General features: G+C 45.8%; 1 protein-coding gene across 3 annotated transcripts in view; it reads left to right on the top strand.

Moving 5' to 3' along the window:
• Positions 1 to 16,479, top strand: part of SCARB2 (scavenger receptor class B member 2) — a 38,625-nt gene extending 22,146 nt beyond the window's left edge. The window contains exons 7-13 of one of the 3 annotated variants that reach the window (XM_065595979.1): positions 987 to 1,165; positions 3,668 to 3,786; positions 6,281 to 6,354; positions 7,535 to 7,586; positions 9,284 to 9,442; positions 9,575 to 9,645; positions 11,972 to 16,479. In XM_065595979.1, coding sequence (XP_065452051.1) covers positions 987 to 1,165; positions 3,668 to 3,786; positions 6,281 to 6,354; positions 7,535 to 7,586; positions 9,284 to 9,442; positions 9,575 to 9,604 — 613 coding nt within the window. In that variant the 3' untranslated portion in view covers positions 9,605 to 9,645; positions 11,972 to 16,479. Of the gene's footprint in view, positions 1 to 986; positions 1,166 to 3,667; positions 3,787 to 6,280; positions 6,355 to 7,534; positions 7,587 to 9,283; positions 9,443 to 9,574; positions 9,651 to 11,971 lie in introns of all 3 variants that reach the window. The other 2 variants (XM_065595980.1, XM_065595978.1) reach the window with 2 other exon arrangements.
• Positions 16,480 to 18,671: the final 2,192 nt, after the last annotated feature.

Genomic DNA, 18,671 nt, shown 5'->3' with positions numbered 1-18,671 from the left:
ATCACTTCCACCATTAGACACATGCACACATACATAAATAATGGGATATGGAAGAGCCTGGGATTTTTCTCTTGCCATCCTACCTAGTAGCCTCCTTCCTCCTAGGTTTCTCTGCCATTTGAAAACAAAATTGACATGACATTTTCTTTTTAAAATCAGGAAAATAACCCCCATTAGATGAATCCAGGGCCGGCTCCAGGCACCAGCATTCCAAGCAGGTGCTTGGGGCGGCAATCTGGAAGGGGCGGCAGTCTGTGTGTTTTTGCCGCCCCAAGCAGCGCGCCGAATTGCCACCGCAGATGGCGGGGGCAGTCCATGTGCCATTAGGGCGGCACGCGCGTTTCCGCGGCAATTCGGCGGCAGCTTCTATGTTCAGCTGCCCTCAGCGGCTTCTGTCTTCCGGCTGAAGACAGAAGCTGCCGTTGAATTGCCGCCGCCGCGGAAACGCGCATGCTGCCCTAACGGCACATGGACTGCCCCCGCCGTCCGCGGCGGCAATTCGGCGCGCTGCTTGGGTTGGCAAAAACAGTAGAGCCGGCCCTGGATGAATCCAGGCAATGTTGGGGGTTCAAGAATTGCCCTCTTTGGGGCCTGCTGGTACTGTCTCCCCTGTCCATGCTTTTCATTGTCACCGTTGTGGTTGTGAGATCTGTGGCACAAAAACAGCTGCAGCACCACTGAAAATCATATGACTGAAAAGATAATCGTGAGGACTTGAGAAACCCTTCTGAGGCCAGGCATCTGTGCCCCAGACCTCCATTTGTTTTAAAAGGCTCATGCAACACCACAACAAGGTGTATAGGACCTGATCCAAAGCGCATCGAAATTAGTGGCAAGGCTTCTGTTGGTTTGAGTGGGTTTTGGATCAGGTCCGTAGCTTACCGTAAATCCAGATGGGCATACGGATGCCACTTTGAAGGCTATACAGCATAGGCTACTAAGTCCTTGTGCCTCTCAATTCAGATTCTTGCTTTTCTTCCCCACAGATCTCTGTATGTAACTTTTGATAGCTTTGTGAGTGTGTCTGGAATCCCTGCCTATCGGTTTGTGCCCCCCGAAAAGGTGTTTGCCAATACGTCAGTGAACCCAGACAATGCAGGATTCTGTGTGCCAGCAGGAAACTGCCATGGCTCAGGTGTCCTGAACGTCAGCGTCTGCAAGCAGGGTATGTAGCCAAGGAGTGTGGGGAATACTTCTGGGGCAGCACGTTTTCACATTTAACTGAAACACGTTGCGGCTTGGTTTGATTGGCTTGATCCTGTGAGGTCCTGAGCACTCTCAATTCTACATGAAGTCATTGGGAGCCGAGAGAGTCCAGCATCGTGCCAGATCAAACCCAGTATCACCAGTTGTTATTAAAAGGCTCCAGTAGTGAAGAAAACTGATCTGAAATAGCATTCCTGAAAGATGTTGTCTGCTCATGCTCTAGTTTACATCGTATAAAGACTGGAGTCAGAAGCACATCCTAGGAGCCGGACTGTAAAGTTAAAAGCAGTCACAGCCAGCCATGCTCTGCCCAGCACAGTCACTTCTTAGTGGGCAAAATTCAGTATGGGGCCTACATACCACTTGACCCTGGTGCATAGGCCTCATGCTGGCTGGCTGTACCGGGTGAATTTCCCCTCTGTGAAGATGGGGCATGTCAATTAGTAGCCTCTGCTCAGGTGACCCCGTTTGGCCTCCAGGCAGCCGTGCCAGCAGCTCCTCACCTCCAGTTCCCCTCTTGGTTCCTCAGTAAACTCAAAAAGAGACTTTTACAAATCCAACAACAACTTTCCTCAGGGTCTGGTTTACTAACTTACATTTCAAAAACTGAACACAAGAGCCTTCCCTCCACCATTAAGTTGGGCACAGCCCCAAATTCCCCCAGTGTGCAGGGTCTTCCCTGCTTTGGCAAGCTAGTCCCAGCCTTTCCTAGCTGGAGCTGAGCCTTCAGGCTCTGGCTTGCAGGCCCCACCCTTTCTCCCAGTTAGGGGCTCCTGCATTATTAACTTAACACCACATTCCAAATAGAGTTTTCAAGTCCATTCATTCTCCCAGGCCATTCCTTGCCTGTTGCCTCACTCGCCCAGCTTCAGTTTCTCTGCTAGGGCCTAGTCGCTCCCAGCTACTTCTGTTCTCCTTGAGAACACCTGCTGCAGGGCCAGGTGTTTCCTTCTCAGGTGTGCCTCCTTACTAATCGGAGCTGGCTGGCCTTGGGAAAGTTCTGCTTTAGTAAATGTCACTTTCCCAGTCAGCGTGTGAAAGTCGTGTTCTGTACTGTCTTCAGTGCTTTCCATGTGTGCTTTGTGAAGGTTAGCTCTATTGGCATGAAATTTGTAATCACACCTCTTTAGAATGTCCTTAGACCCAGTCTGTGTTGGGAATAAAATAGTCCTAGTAGAATAACTTTTCATCAGTGCAGTGAGACTCCTCACGTACTTAAAGTTACACAGGTGCATAAGTGACCGGACTGTACCATGAGTGACACCTCAGAAGTGTAGTGTGGGCTCACAGCATGGATGACACGAAGGGCTAGATCAGGGGTGGCCGACCTGAGCCTGAGCAGGAACCAGAATTTACCAATGTACATTGCCAAAGAGCCACAATAATACGTCAGCAGCCCCCCATCTGCTAAGCGCCGCCCGCCCATTGGCAGCCCCGTCGATCAGCACCTCCCCTTCCCTCCCCACGCCTTCCGCCCGCTGCAATCAGCTGTTTTGCAGTGTGCTGGAGGCTCTGGTGGGGAGCAGGAAGGAGCGAGGGCATGGCAGGCTTGGGGGAAGGGGAGGAATGATGGCAGGACCTGGGGCAGAGCAGGGGGTTGAGCAGTGAGCACCCCCTGGCACATTGGAAAGTTAGCATCTGTAGCTCCAGCCTCGGAGTCACCCCTATACAAGGAGCCGCATATTAACCTTCGAAGAACCGTTTGCGGCTATGGAGCCACAGGTTGGCCACCCCTGGGATAGATCCTCAGCTGGTGTCAATTAATGTAACTCTTTTGGCTTCAGTGGGACTGCCTGTGTGCCCAAGTGCTTTGCTGGATGAGGGCCTAACCCTCGGGAGAGAACAAACTACATGTGACAGATGTTAGTCACCTTGCTTAATGCACTGCTGGAAGGCCCTCGATGACTGAAGTGATGAGAGTGTAAGAACCTAGATAGTATACACCAGGACTAGGTTGGAATCTGTTACGTTGATGGACCATAAGAATATAATAAATAACAATACCCAGCTCTGATATAGCACTTTTCATCGGTGGATCTCTTAGCACTTCACAAGGAGCTTGTACCTTATCCCCATTTTATATATGGGGAACTGGGGCAGGGAGAGATGAAATGATTTGCCCAAGGTCACCCAGCAGGCCAGTGGCAGGGCCAGAAATAGAACCGAGGTCTCTGAGTCCCAGTTCAATGCCTTATCCACCAGGCCATGCTGCCTTCTGTAAAGTGCTGCCAATGAAGTGAATGGGCTCCAGAAGAAACCAGTTTTCTTCAGTTATTTATTACTGGATTCTGGGAAGGTATGTTAGTGATGATGTTGCTTACTTTTTACTATTGGAAGTTGTTTCATGGTGTGTGTGCGGTATCTTATTTTTGTTCCTGGCCACACTGATAGGCTGGATGGATGGGGATCTGATGCATTGTTCTCTTTAGAAGATAGTGACTTCACTGTTTTAAAATTCCAGGTGTCCCGATCCTTTTATCGGCCCCACATTTTTACCAAGCAGATGAGAAGTATATTAAGGACATACAGGGCATGCATCCCAGAAAGGAGGATCATGAAACATTTCTGGACATCAATCCTGTAAGTATGTGCTTCCCTTTGAAATGGCTTGCAGGGTATCTGATTCTCCCTCCATTAGATGAAGTGAATAAATGAAGGCAGCCACCTCTGGTTAGCAATCTGCCCCACAGTGACTAGGGGGCATCACAGAGTCCTCCTGTCCTGTTGATACCAGACCCTTGAGAGAGAAAACCAAGCTCTAACCAAAAAGCAATACAAGAGTATTGATCTGTGCACTTAGAGCGTTGTGTTTGTAGATCCAAGACTTCACCGAAGATATGGGCTTGTAGAATATACTCCCTAGGCAAGGAAGGAAGGAAGGAAGATGCTAAGGCCTGATCCAGCTCCCACTGACTCAGAATTGAGTCCTTAAACCTTATTCCCTTAGGCATCCAGTTTATATGTCATGCCATGAATGTTATGGCTTAGATAATGGCAGGCCAGAGGGTTTCACAGTGTGGCTTCATCCCTGGTCTGACAATCTCCTCTCTAAGCGCTGTTCACTAGCCCTCTCCACTAGTAGCCTGGTTCATATGATGAACCCCAAGACTAACCTTCTTTCAGAGGAGGAAGGCAGAGAGACACCCCAGCCAGACCTCCTTAGAAAGGCACTTCCCACTCCAAGCCCCAGGATCATTCTGCTCCAAATTCCACAGCTCTCAGTTCCAGAAAGGATCAGTTTGATGTTCGCGATATCTCAAGCTTTCCCACCAACCCACCCACACTAGGCAGCCTCCTCAAGGACAGGTTTTGACAGGAAGTTTTCCCTTTGTGTGGGACAGGATTTCTTTTTGCCTGAGAAGGGTGGAGATTGTTTCCCTGCAGCTGGTGGCTACCATCATAGCCACTCAATAGCATTCCAAGAAAACCCCTTCCCTCTTCGCTTGGCTCTCTTCCTTCTCACTTCCTGGCTCATAGAGCGACGAGCAGTCCGTGGGCTCCAGCTTTCGTCTAATGTTCACCAAAGCCATCGCCCAGTTTCCCCTGAGAAAGAGGAAATGAAATCTTCTCTATCCACTTCAGGGCCAAAAAATCAGGAGACTGAACACCAATCTTACACCTCAACACGCTAAATCCATTCATACTGCCCCAGAAGTACAAGATAGAGGCTCTGCATTCATCCCTGATTGTCAATAAGCCCAAGTAGTTGCTGGCCTTGGTCAAAGAGCTGTTAGCTGGGTTTACAGCTATTTTGCATCCCAGAGGAGTCACAAGGTAGCTGGAGTTGACCACTGAATCTGGCACAGCATTTGTATTATTATTGTACCTATTGATCCGTGGCTTTAAAAATCTACTCTTCCGTAAATCCACGCAACAGAGCAGTGGCCCGGAAGTGAAAATGTGAAGGAGTACAGTGGAGAACAGAACAGTAAAAAAACAGAATGAGGGGAAAGAATAAAGGAATGACCAGCATAATGACGGGGAAACTAATCCGACTCAGGATGCTGGAAGGAACAATTTCCTTCTGCTTCAGCAAGGGCAGCTCCTTTCTGAGCACTAGTGCACATGCTGTTTAGAATCCAAACTCTTGGTGCCAGCAGGTTCTTATTGCCCAATTCCTTCTTACCCAATTCTTTCTCAATGTGTGATTGACAGTCATATGAACTAACCCCTGCCGCACCAAAAAAATTAAAGCTACATTTTGCCACCTCTACACTTAAAAATCTCCTTCCTCCAACATGCCGGCCTTTTAGCGATGATGATGATGATGATGATGGATTATTATAGATTCATAGATTCTAGGACTGGAAGGGACCTCGAGAGGTCATTGAGTCCAGTCCCCTGCCCACATGGCAGGACCAAATACTGTCTAGACCATCCCTGATAGACATTTATCTAACCTACTCTTAAATATCTCCAGAGATGGAGATTCCACAGCCTCCCTAGGCAATTTATTTATTATTGCAACTCATAGAAGAATATTTTGCACAGATCTTTTCAGTGGCAGTGCAGCCAGCTTCATCACTCTATCTTGGGTTGTAGTAGCAATTTGTTTTAAGGGCAGAGGACTCTGGGTTCAATTCCCAGCTTCGCCACAGACGTCCTGTGTGACTTTGGGCCTATCAATTGAACCTCTCTGTGGCTCAGTTCTCCATCTGTAAAATGGGGCTAATAGCACTTCCTTTCTCCCACCCTTTGCCTTTCTGATCTGTTTACACTGGGACAGGGACTGTCTCTTAACTGTGTGTTTGTACTATGCCTTATAGAATGGTGCCCCAGGCCCAGTTGGAGCTTCTAGGGACACCATTAATACAGAGTCACTCAGGTTCTATAGTAATGAGGGTCATCTAAGTATCTGGATGGATGGATACAAATAAAAATAATCCCCTAGCATGCATCTACCTAATTCTCCTGTAAAGAGAGAGGAAACCCATCCAGTTCCATCTTAACTTGCAGATGTGTTGTTTTATCACCTTAAAAGCAACTCCTTCCCACTGTAAAAATTGGGCAGAAATCATACTTTTGAAAAAAAAATGATAATTTTTTACTGTAAAAGTTTCCCTTTCTTTCACAGCTGACGGGGATAGTTGTACAAGCAGCCAAGAGAATGCAGATCAATGTTCTTGTCAGAAAACTAGATGGATTTATGTAAGTATTCTTCTTTAGCAGTGTGGATTTCAGGGTTGCTTGCCTGACTTCATATTTGAAGTGACTTCGTCTGCAGAGTCCTTGGGGGGGAAATATTATTTGTAGAGATAGTTCAGTCCAATAGAATCTGACCTAGAAAATGGCAGGGTAGTTCCTTCGTCTCGTTTCACATTCACAGTGGCAATTTGTAGTTATTTCAACAACCTGAAAACTCAGGGGTGAGCTGTTGCAAGCTACGGTGGCCCTACCATGTTTTCTGAACATATATTTCAAACTGCGAAAGCCAAAATGTGAAACACACTATGTGACAGAGAACTGAAACGTATTGGTGGCATGATTTCTGTGAAGTCAATAAAATAGATTCACATTGACTGAGGATCTGGCCGACTGTCCTTATGTTAGTTATAAGAGAGACACTGTCACAGGAATGCACGTGTACCCACACATAGCCACGATTTCTGCCACAGCAAATGCCAAACACAATCCCAGCTGATGAGGCCAAATTGGTGTCAGAATAGTAGCAGGAGCTAGTTAGAAACTTTACAGGAACTCCCATTCACTTTCAACTTGACACTTCAAAGTTCCCACATGAGTCTGTATGTACAAGGCACTTTAAAATATATAAAGGGTGGTATTTTATCTGCCCAGATGCCTTTGGGGGACTGGATCCTACGACAACATTTCCTCATATCTACTGTACTGTACTTTCTAGTTGTTATGAGATCTCTCATATCCCAGTATTGCTGGCACCATTAACATAACTCCACTGTAATACCAGGCATCACTTTAGCTAGTGTGTCTCTCTTATAACAGCATATGTATATTTCACAAATCTGTATAGCCTTCAACAACTGCTCAGGCTGGTGTTCCCATTCCCTGGCACAAACTTTCCATGAGGTCAGCTATTAATAAGCCTCTCAAGGATCCTTTTTTTCCCCCGCTCCCCAGGAAACCCCAGTATATTTTATTGCTTTAAAAACAAAGACTACATTCCAGTTTCTAGATCTTGATTCTTATCCCAATCTGGGGGAGAGGAGGGTTAAAAGTTTAACGAAAGATAAAAAAGGTCTAGAGTTTTCACATGGGAAAGTTTTTCCCCCCTTGATTGCTGTGTTCTAATCTGTCTGGAGAAAGCTGAAATTATTGCAGAATCTCAGAGCTTTGTTGTCTTTTTACACAGTGAAACAGGCAGCGTCAGAACATTGGTTTTCCCCGTGGTGCATGTAAATGAGGTAAATATTGTAAATGGGGAATGTGTCCTGTTTCTCCTAATTTTACAGTAGCAGCAGGGTAGGAAATGGTTCTTTGTATAAAATTTCTGGTTGATGGTTGTCCAAGGTCCCAGTCCTGCAAACTCCCCTTCACATGGGAACTCCTGTTGACTTCAACGATACCTTTCATGGGCGTAAGAGCTACTCGTGGGGAAGAAGTTTGATGGATCAGGCCTTTAGTTTGTCAGACTTTCAGGGAGGTTTCTTCCCTGAAGATGGATCCCTGAATTCCTTGGATTTGTGATGCAGTCAGTGTTAAAGGGGACTTTGCAAAGAGGTTTAGGTTAGCTCTACGCAGGAGCTTTATCTCACTGAGGATCTTCATTGTGGCCTGCTGCAGAACCGTAACTAGCTATTTTTGCCCCCGAGGCAAGAATATAAAATTGCGCCCTCCCCCCTCCATATAAGAAGAAACAGCACACATGGGGTGACCAGATCACAGCAGTAAAATAGGAACCCACCCGCTCGGCCCCACCATCACACCCCTCTTTGGGAACTGGGATTGTTTAGTCTGCAGAAGAGAAGAATGAGGGGGGATTTGATAGCTGCTTTCAACTACCTGAAAGGGGGTTCCAAAGAGGATGGATCTAGACTGTTCTCAGTGGTAGCAGATGACAGAACAAGAAGTAATGGTCTCAAGTTGCAGTGGGGGAGGTTTAGATTGGATATTAGGAAAAACTTTTTCACTAGGAGGGTGGTGAAGCACTGGAATGGGTTACCTAGGGAGGTGGTGGAATCTCCTTCCTTAAAGGTTTTTAAGGTCAGGCTTGACAAAGCCCTGGCTGGGATGAGTTAGTTGGGGATTGGTCCTGCTTTGAGCAGGGGGTTGGACTAGATGACCTCCTGAGGTCCCTTCCAACCCTGATATTCTATGATTCACCCCCTAGCCTCCAGCTGGCTTGCTGCATCCCTCCTAGTCAGCCCCCAACCCACCACTCGCCTCTTTTCACCTTCTCCCTCCCCTGCCAGAAACCCCATGCCTGCCCCTAGAATCCCTGCTGGCTCACTGCTCACCTCTTTGCCCACCCGCTCGCCCCCCCCCCCCCCCCCCCCAAGTATAAAGCCTCATTCAAAGACCCAGGGGTCACTATATTACAGGCCCTGCAGCCATGTCCCTTCATGCTCGGAACCTGAGAGGTCTCACAAATTAATGCCCAATCCTGCATATAGTTACAGCTGGGAGTAGAGCTTACTGTCTTGAGTCCCACTGACTTCAGTGAGACAACTCCTGGCAGCAAGCATGCCACCTGGCAACAACAGTTTGCAGGATCAGACTGTGGGTAAGGTCAAGTGAGGTCAGCACTTGAATGGGAGACCTCCAAGGAAAATCTTAGCCATTGCAGGAAGTGTGCTGGTGATTCGTGAACCAGTCCCTCCGTGGGGTGCTGGAGAGAAAGCACCTTCCCTCTGAAAAACCAACCCTTTTAAGGTGTCCCACGGTTGTGCACACAAAGTCATTAGTCACTTTTGAAAACGCAGACCAGTTTACCCCTAGAGCTTCTAAACAAGAGCTAGCAGTTCTAGTCAGAGGCAAGGCATATCAAACAGTCATTATGGCAGAGGGGATGTTGCTGTTTCCTCTTATCTTATTCTAAGTAAGAGAGCAAGGTACTGAAATGTATCATTTTTCTCTTTCTCAATTCTCCCTGCTCCTCCAGAGTGTTCTGATTGACGAAGCATCTGCCAAAAAACTGAAGAGCGTTCTGTTTGAAGCCACGGTTGTAACCAGCATCCCCTTCATAATCATGGCATTAGGAATTATTTTGGGGATTTGTTTCATTGTGCTCGTATGCAGGCCCCCTGGAACAAGGGAAGAGGTTAGTAGCATCTGAAGTTGACCTTCCTTTCTCTGTGTTTGTCTGTGTTTTTTATTTGCCTGTCATTGATTTTACCTTTTGGGTTCCCACAACGTTTTTGCTTTTTGTTTTTGTTGCAACTGCTCTTTCCAGGTTAGAGAAGTGTTAATAGACCCAGAGTAAGTGCACCCAAACAAAGCTATGCAGCCAGTTTAAGATACACGGTAAGGTGGGTGAATATAAATATTTTGTTTTGTTCCTAATTCCTTTGCTAGCTACAAACCCTAGTTGTAAAAAGAAGCCTGTCTAGTGAACTCTGAAGGGTAAGATCCAAAAAACCCACATATTTGATTGACATTTTGAGCCCTGTTCAATTTGACAGTTGCCTTTTGAGGAAAAAATATTAAATTGATTTTCAGGTTTTCTTGTAATACTGTGGGCTGGGTCTAGGCCCAGTGTTCTTCCTAAACTAACCAAAGGCCAAATCGGCATCTAAACTAACAGCCCAATTCTGAACACCCAGAAACTACAGACAAATTCAGATTCTTATCCCAGCTTTGCCACTTGGGCCATTCAACAATACTGTCCCCCTCAGAGAACTGAAAATCACTCCATAATGCACAACCTTAACTCTGACCGTACACAGATAATAGTGTTCCATATGTGTATTCTCATCTGTTATATTAAAAAATTGGCATTAAGGTTGCCAATGCTGTCAAAGATTGTGAGCCAAAACTTCACCCTACTTCAGTGGTCCTGTATGGATGCTAAATTAGGGACAGCTTTGTGATCCGAGACAGGGTACCCTAGTAGGCTTTTTCCACTTCTAGCTGCTGTTGCTCTAGGACCGTCTTGCTTTTTGTGTATTTGGCTTTCTAAACGGGTTCTTGCAACTGCACGAAAAAGCACACGCAACCTGCCTCCTGAATTCACACCCAAACTGTGCGTGTGCTGTTTCTCAGTTTGTGAGGACCTAGGCATGCTTATTAGTTAGCCTTGTGGTGGTGGTTTTGTGGCAAGACCTCAAGAGAGACACCTGTGTGATCTTTCTGCAGCCTGACAGACTTTTCCTCAAATGTTGACCGCCTCCGCTTGGAAACTTTTGCTTCGTTCTTGCACCCTGTTCAGCTTTTTGGCAATGGATGTTTGAATGACTCTGGTCCTGGTTAGTTTATGGGAGAGGCGGATCCCGTTTCTTCCGAGCACCTGAGTTTTTTTTTCCCTTCCCTGTCTGGTTGACAGGCTCAGCCTGAGAGCCAAGCAGCAGGCCTGTGGGCTCCGGCCAAGGCCCCAGCCCTACCTGCTCTCTCATCTCCACCCCAGCGAGATCAATCACAGCCACGTTTCTCAGGCTGTTTCCTGCAAACTGTGTAATCTGTAATGGCCATGAAAATCATATAGCCCTGGTACTACCCCCTTGTATTGCACCAGTTCTTTCCCCTCCCTCCTGTTTATGGCCTTAAACTATTTGTAGACTATTATCATATCGCTGACCCCACCCCTCAGTTGTCATTTCGCAAAGCTCAACATATTTAACTCTTTAAATCTTTCCTCTAAATCTGTCTCTCCAGCCCTGCATCATTTTTGTTGTTCCTTTCTGAACTCCCTCCGGTCTGTCATTAACATACTAGGTGCCCAGAAGTGAACACACACATTCCAGAGGTGGTTTCACCCACATACAGAGAAACTCTCACCTCCCTGCTCTGTGACTCAGTATTTTTGCAGACTCAGCCCAAGATTGGCCTTTAATTTTGCAGCCTTATTACCCTGCCTTCTGTCGCCCATAAGTCTCCAGCATTACTGGTTCCCAGGATTCTCCCTCCTGTTGAGTGTGTGTGTGTCAGATCATTTTCCCCAAGATGCATTATCTTGCATTTTTCCAAGATTTCCTGCCTTTGACCCTGCCGCTCTGTAGGTCCCTTTTAATTATCTCTGTTCCCACTGGCGCAGATAACTCCTCCCAGTGTAATCTCGTCAATATGCTGTTCGTTCCCAGCATCATCATGGAGGAAGTTAAATAAGCCCTGCCCTAACGCTGGTCCCTGTGTCACCCCCTAAACATCTCCAAGGAATGCAGACAGCGTGTGCCTGCTGCACCATTCCCTAGGGTGATGCAGCACGCTCCCCTCTCCGTGGCTGGCCAGCAACACTTGCCCATGCAGAGAAGAGGGGGGCATGTCCTTTTCTCCTCTCCAGCCCCTTTGGGGCAGCTTTCCCAATGGGAGACCTATGAGGAACAATCCGCGTGCTCACAGTAGAGCATATGCTGCGGTTGTGCTGGTCCTGGCATAGGGCGAGCAAACTGGGGTGGCTTCTTGCGTCATCCCGCTTGAATATCTGTGCAAAGACCACTCACAATCTGCCCCGTGGTGCTTTTTTTAGCTTAATAGTTGTTCTTGTATGGCACAAGGGATAGAATTCGGACTTAGGGGATGCTGATAACCAGGCTCACTCTTCTTTGCTGCTTTGAAACTCAATCTTACATTTACTGTCCTCCAGCTGTCTAACACACTGCAGTTAACTTTTCTGCTTTGCCATTTTGTATTTCAGAGTTCTGAAGAGGAAAGGGCTCCGCTCATCAGGACATCCTAATCTTCTTTTTTTCCCCTTCCCATGTGAGCTTGGTGAATACACTATGCAAGTTGATCTAATACCGAACACTACCCGGCATTCAGCATTCTAAAAACCCACCATGCTAATTATAATTATTTGTAGTACAGGGATGGAAAATACTAAAATGCTAGTGAATGAGGAAACTGTTCTTCTCAGCTGCTAAGTAAGTTTTAAAACCAGATATTAAAATGACTTGAGATCCTGCTTTATTAACTAGTGTTTAATATTCCCAGTGCTGTTGAAAGCCATAAAAGCTCAGAACCACTATATCAGTGAGAGTATAATACCCTGATTCGTGTATTAGAATTACGTGGGGTAAACTTTGTAAATGGACCTTAGTAATGTGGGCTCCTAAGTCCCTTTTGAAAATGGAACTTAAGCATCTTTGAAAATATTGCCCTAGGTCTAATTTTGTCTTTTGTGTAGAGTACACTTGACTTCTTATTAACAGAGTGTGAATGGATTGTTTTAGTAGTTACACATCATGCCTTTCACCTCCAAAATTGTTTTGTGAATCTAAGCCAAAATGGTAAGTGAGGCCTATTTAATCATACCTAGTTTTCAGTTAAGAAGCCAAGTACTTGATAGCACATTTTCGTACAGCACCTTGATCTGTCCCAGTATTGCTTGAAATCCCATTGTGTGGTATTAATAAAATGCCCTGGAAAGTTTTTAATTAATTATTTTTTACACTGGAAAACAAAGGGTTGGTTAGCTGAGGGTACAATAGAGCGTTCTCCTTTTTTCCTGTGTCAGTGTCTCACCAATATCTATTCTGTGGAGCACTGTACAGGCAGATGTTGCAAGGGTATTTGTAATTGCATTCAACATTTAGGAAACCTACAGACCTTCTGTGTTGAGGTATGTTTGGAACATAAAGGAAAGCAGCATAAACGTTTTTTAAAAATACTGGTAGCTTAAAATATCATAAGGGTACCTTTTTTCTCTCCCTGAGGAAGAGCATTCTCACAAATATATTTCCATCAAATAAAGTCAGTGAAAAATTGAGACCTACTTTTCTGACTGGCTGAACACTCATGCGTAGGATATGTATCAGAGGGGTAGCCGTGTTAGTCTGGATCTATAAAAAGCAACAGAGAGTCCTGTGGCACCTTTAAGATGCGTCCGACGAAGTGGGCATTCACCCACGAAAGCTTATGCTCCAATACATCTGTTAGTCTTAAAGGTGCCACAGGACTGTCTGTTGCTTTCCACATGCGTAGGATGTTAGCCTATCAATTGTTCAGCAATCCAGACCATTTTGGGCTGGCCCAGTCAGAAAAGCTCATTATTATCACTATTATTATTTATTATCTGTATTACTGTAGCATCGAGGAGCCCAAGTCCTGGACCAGAGCCCCACTGTGCTGTGGTCTATAGATTTGTACCAATCACAGAAGGCTAGAGAAACTGGCATTGCACCAGGCTGACTTCTTCAGCCGACTGGCTCCTCTCCTATGCAAGCCAAAACCAACCAAATAATAATCATCCAAATTCAGGCATCTGCCGCGCTGCCTGGCTGAGGATAAGGGCTCCTGTACATAATGGAGCTCCCAACCCATCGTGATCTGCAAGTGTGTTCCCAATGAGTGAGAGACTCAGGCTAGCCAACTACAGCCATTCATCTCAAGGGATTTGCTCTGCAGTAATGTCTCCATTTAACCTCATGAGAGGAAACTGTCCAGCCCTCATCTGCCCGGTGATTGGCCAGGATGAAAATAATGCCATGTGAAAACCCTTGTGGGTGAGGGGGTTTGGAACTCTGCCCTACCTTTACCCCAAATGTTGTTCTGCGGGAGGGGAGAATCTTCCTTTGCCACTTGTGTAGATTCCAGTTGCAGATACCCTCCTCCCCATCACCCCAGTCTTTGAGTCCCAGGACCCCTTTCTTTCTTTCCTTGGCTGACCTCTGGAATAAACCTGCCAGCTAAGGAGAACCCAATAGCTTTGGCCCAGGGTCCCTTTTAAATTCTTCCCTGTATTCGGAAAGGGGCAGCTACAGACTTCCCAGTGCTGCTGGTAAAAGGCTACATCCCTCTCAGATGAAGGGCCAGCCTTCCTTAGCTGGGGAAACTGAGTCAATAGCTGCAGAGCCTGTGTTCTGGGAGTGGGCCATTTGCCTTTTGCAGTACGTTATGCTAAATCAGGAACTCTAGATCACCTTTCTGTCTCAGTCTTTATGTTGTACAGGTCAGATCATTGTATGATCCACATTGAAATATAGCACCGTGTGGAAAAGCTATCTGTGCACAACAATGGTAACCTACAAATCATCTACAAAGCCTCGGGTATTTTCTGAGGAAGTCATTTTGAAAGCATTATTCCTGATAAAACAACAAGGCCTCACAGGGTGAAATTCATCCTAGCGCAGAGGACCAGCAGAGGGACTACGCGCTGCTGCAAAATACCAGTCCTCATGCCACTGTCCAGACCAAGTAGTCGTGGACTCGGCTGAGATGTCAGGAACAGATTTTGTCCCAAGGACTCAACTGCTGTGCAGGATCCCCTGCCCTGGGGTGAATTTAACCCCAACATATCCATTTTAAAATGTTACATTCTGCTTATTGGGTCAGATCCTCAGCTGATGTAAATCCATGGAGCGCTGTCAAAGTCAGTGATGCTGTGCCAATTTACATCTCTTCAGGGTCTGGCTCATTGTTCCTTTCCATGTATTGATTAATTAGCTGAACTCTTCAAATGTCTGAATGACTGTGTCTAGAGGTTTGTGTATATGCTACAGCAGGTTAAGCTGCTTCTTGGTTTTGTTACTTCATTGCTCCAATGTTTCCATTCTCTACCTTGCTCTGAAGAATTTTCCCCCCAAGGAACATCTGTTTCTTAAATCTCCACTAGACCGTAGGGAAGAGGTCTTATCTGTCTAAAATACAGGAAAGGTGGTTATTTTAATAAACGTTTCCATTTTATTTTTTGCATGCTCCTGCTGTTACGTCCATTCCTGTACAGCTGTCCTGTTTCGCTGCGCCTTCTAATTTTCAGTGTGCCGTTGGAAATCTGTTAAATGTCGTGCAAAGTGACTGTCATCAGGTTTTAAAACATGTGCATGTCCGTTAGAGGTGAGCACTGTGGGCAGAATGCCAACAAAATCACATTCAGTTGTACTTTATAGACACAGGCTTTTTTAGTCCATGGAACATCTAATTCTTTCTAGAACTTCTCAGCAACTAACTCACATGTAAAAAATATAGTACGTTCTGTATTACAAGCGGGGTGTGCCAAAGCGCTCAGCAGTGGCCTGACGCTGCTCCCACTGAAGCCAGTGGGAGTTTGCCAGTGTTGTCAATGGGAGCAGGCATAAGCCATCAACAAACACATTTTAAAATCCCATGTGTTACAGATACAAATAGACGCATAGATATTAAGCAGTTTGGAGAAGGGTGTGTGCATTTCTATGTAAGGCAAGAGCAAAAATGACTACAGAGTTAAAAGCTAAAACCCATTGAAGCAGGATGCATGATACAATTTTAGAGAGTGTTTTATTTCCTTTTAGTTTTGTGAAAACGGTACAGTGCAGTTTGATGCCTCTTAATGGAGCATTCCACCCCCTCTCTCAATCTAGCACATACAAAAAGTCAAATATACCTGTGGGAGAGCCATTTTATTGGATGCCAGACCTTCCAGCTGTGTTTTATAAAGGGTCAGTATATTTGATATGCAGGGACAGTTATCCTTGACAGGCCTTTGCACTGTTTCTTTGTAAACTGTCCCCTGGGTACCTTAAAAATCCAGAATCCCATTTGTTCATCTTTCTCAGCTGTTAAGGTGTAAAGAAACACTACAAAGAATATCATTCTCTGGATGCACACATGCAACTCACAATAGCAACTAATTAACACTGAAAGGCAGCACAGTCTAGTGATTAGAGCGCAAGGCTGGTTTTCAGGAGACCAGAGTTGTAATCTGTAGGGTTATTAACATTTACCTATATCTCATCCAGAGGTGGTGTGGGGATGAATTAATATTAGTAAAGTGCCATGGGCTTGATCCTTCAAAGGACAGCTTACTTCACTGTGAGTCAGACACTCAGTACCTTGCAGGAGTGCTAAGATCACTGTATGATAGTTCCTTATATACCTATTATTAATAACAATTACTTGTGCCTGCATCCAGGGAAGATTATCCATCTATAATCCTTTTGTTCAGCTGTTCTGTAAAGCATTGTTTGTTTCACACAGTGGAAGTGATTCCAGGCAGTGTTAGATACTTTTTTTAATTATTGAAGACTCACGGGAGATAATTGTCAACTGTTATTTGTTGATGGATTTCGTATTTGTTTTCCTGAGGCTGACTGTTGAAGAGGAGATACTCATAGCAATGATCAGTATGTTTGCACACTTGATTCACTTTCTGTGACTCTAGCAATTTTTGTTTCCACTATTAATGCAGATCAAGTGTTGCATTAATAAAAGTTAATGTTTCTATAAAAAGTGTGATGAACTTGGTATTTTCTTTCACTATACAACTTCTGTGTTTATGTCTGTGTATCTGGCGCCTTTTGAAAGAAAACAGTTCATAGCCAGTATTTTCCAACCTAGCTTTTGGCTCTGAAGTGCTGCACACCAGCAGCTCCCACTGACGTCAGTGGGAGTAGTGGACACTCATCACTTTTAAAAGTCAGGACACTGATTTAGGTGCCTGAAGATAGATTTAAGAACCTAACCGGGGGATTGTTGCAGTAGTGCTCAACATTTGTCTAACTCTGCTCTCATTTTGAAGTCAAAACGGCCCCTAATTCTAATGGGAGAAGATGGCACTGAAAGAGAAAAGTAAAGCTGCTTGTATCTCAGTGTAACATGGCTGCGAGACATTTATTCCACCCAGAGAGTTGGGATTGTAAAATAAGGATTATGTAAATTTTCAGGGAGGTGCTGTGATTTAGAATATTGATACCTTTGCTGGTAGTTTCTCACTATCTTGTTCCATAGAGAGGCAGGTTCACAAAGAGCAATACAGTGAGTTGGATGTCTGTAGGTAGGGGGAACCACCAGACACAAGAGCCTACTGTTTCAAAAAGTGTCCACTGATTTTGGGTGCCTCATTATTTGGTACCCAACTTGAGATGCCTGGGTCCCCATTTCAAAGATACTGAGCCCCCACCATTCCAGTTAACCTCAATGGGGCTGCTGATGCTTGGCACCTCTGAAAAACAGGCTGTAAGTGGCTCAAGCTGGGTACCCAAATTAGTGGACTCTTATGAAAATATTGACTTTCCTCTGCTCTTTGAGTTATGGCTACATACTGGTGACTTGGGATGTTGCTTAGAAAGGAGTGAACCCCACTTCTCCCCCCCCCCCCCACACCTGTATATCTGGAGCATATATTCCAGTGAGGTCTAGTAAGTGTGTAGACCAGTGTGTGGGATCTGGGGCTAGAAGACCAATAAGAAATTGCCCTTGCATCATGCTTTTCTTTGAAAAACACAGTAATTATCTTCTGAATATAGGACTCCAGAGAAGTCAGTAACATTTTCTGTCCAGAAGTGGGTGAAAAATAACCATTTTGTATGGAGGACTATTTCAACTGCAAGATTATTTTTAGGGAGTTACCAAGCACCCTGATTTATATTCCTTGTGTACCCAAATCTCGTATTCTGTTCAGTAGGAGCTGTGGATACTCAAGGAAAGGAGGATCAGGCCCCAAACGGTGACCTGCTTGGTGTGGAAATGTCAGTAGAAAAGGTAAAGTTTCCAGTATAGATTTGCCCATGGGCCTGCGTCCCATCTCTGGTACAGTCAGTGGAGTTACCCCAGCATAAAACTGGTGACAGTGAAAGGAGGGTCTAGCCCAGTGGCTTAAATTATGATGGGTTAAACTGGGGTGACCCCAGTGACTTCAACAGGGTTGCTCTGATGTAAATGTGAAATTTGGCCCATCTTTGACCTGGCCTTATGGGACAGGTGTTAATCTAGGGTTAGGTAAAAATTATTTTAACCACTTGTGACCCTGTTGCAGTTTTCTTTTAAGTGCTGAACATGTGATGGCGTGTCTGTGGAAGGCAGTAACCCTGCTGGCTCCCTTGTAGTTTGAAATCTGTAACCCCATCACTCGTCAGAGTGCAACGGTCGAGCACAACGCTGATTGAAAAGCAAGGGCCAGGTGGCTGTCAGTGGTGGAGTATAACATGCAATGGGAGGGCGTGGGGGAACTGTCCCGAAGCCCCCTACACCCTGCGGAGAAGTGGGGTGAAGTTCACTCCATGCAGCCGTTGACATCAGTGGATGCTAGGTGCCTATACCCCTTTGGGGATCTGGGCCCACCTCGCTTTCTAGCCACACCAGGCTCGCAGCACAGCCAGCAATGGAACCCAGGAGTCCTGGCTCCAGCCCACTGCTCTAACCACTCCGCCAGTTGGCACAAGAGGGCACCTCCCCCTCCTAGGCCACATGGTATGGCCCTGACTCCGTGATTTCCGCCCTCCCCCCACCATTAGCCTGATTGGTATATTCCACAGCTAATGTTCTCTCGCCGCCCTCCCCCTCAATCCCAGCTCCGCTTCTGCGAGGCGCGCGACACCCATACGTCATAGCTAAGGCGTAGCCGAGCGCAAGGTTCGCCGTGCCACGTGATCCACGCATCTATTTTGGAGGTAGGGACTGGTCGCTCGTGCGAGTGACGAAAC

Source organism: Chrysemys picta, chromosome 5, assembly GCF_011386835.1.
Source record: "Chrysemys picta bellii isolate R12L10 chromosome 5, ASM1138683v2, whole genome shotgun sequence".
Classification (NCBI taxonomy): domain Eukaryota; kingdom Metazoa; phylum Chordata; order Testudines; family Emydidae; genus Chrysemys; species Chrysemys picta.
Note: the sequence above shows the minus strand (reverse complement) of the source record. Positions and strands in the feature narration are given on the sequence as shown.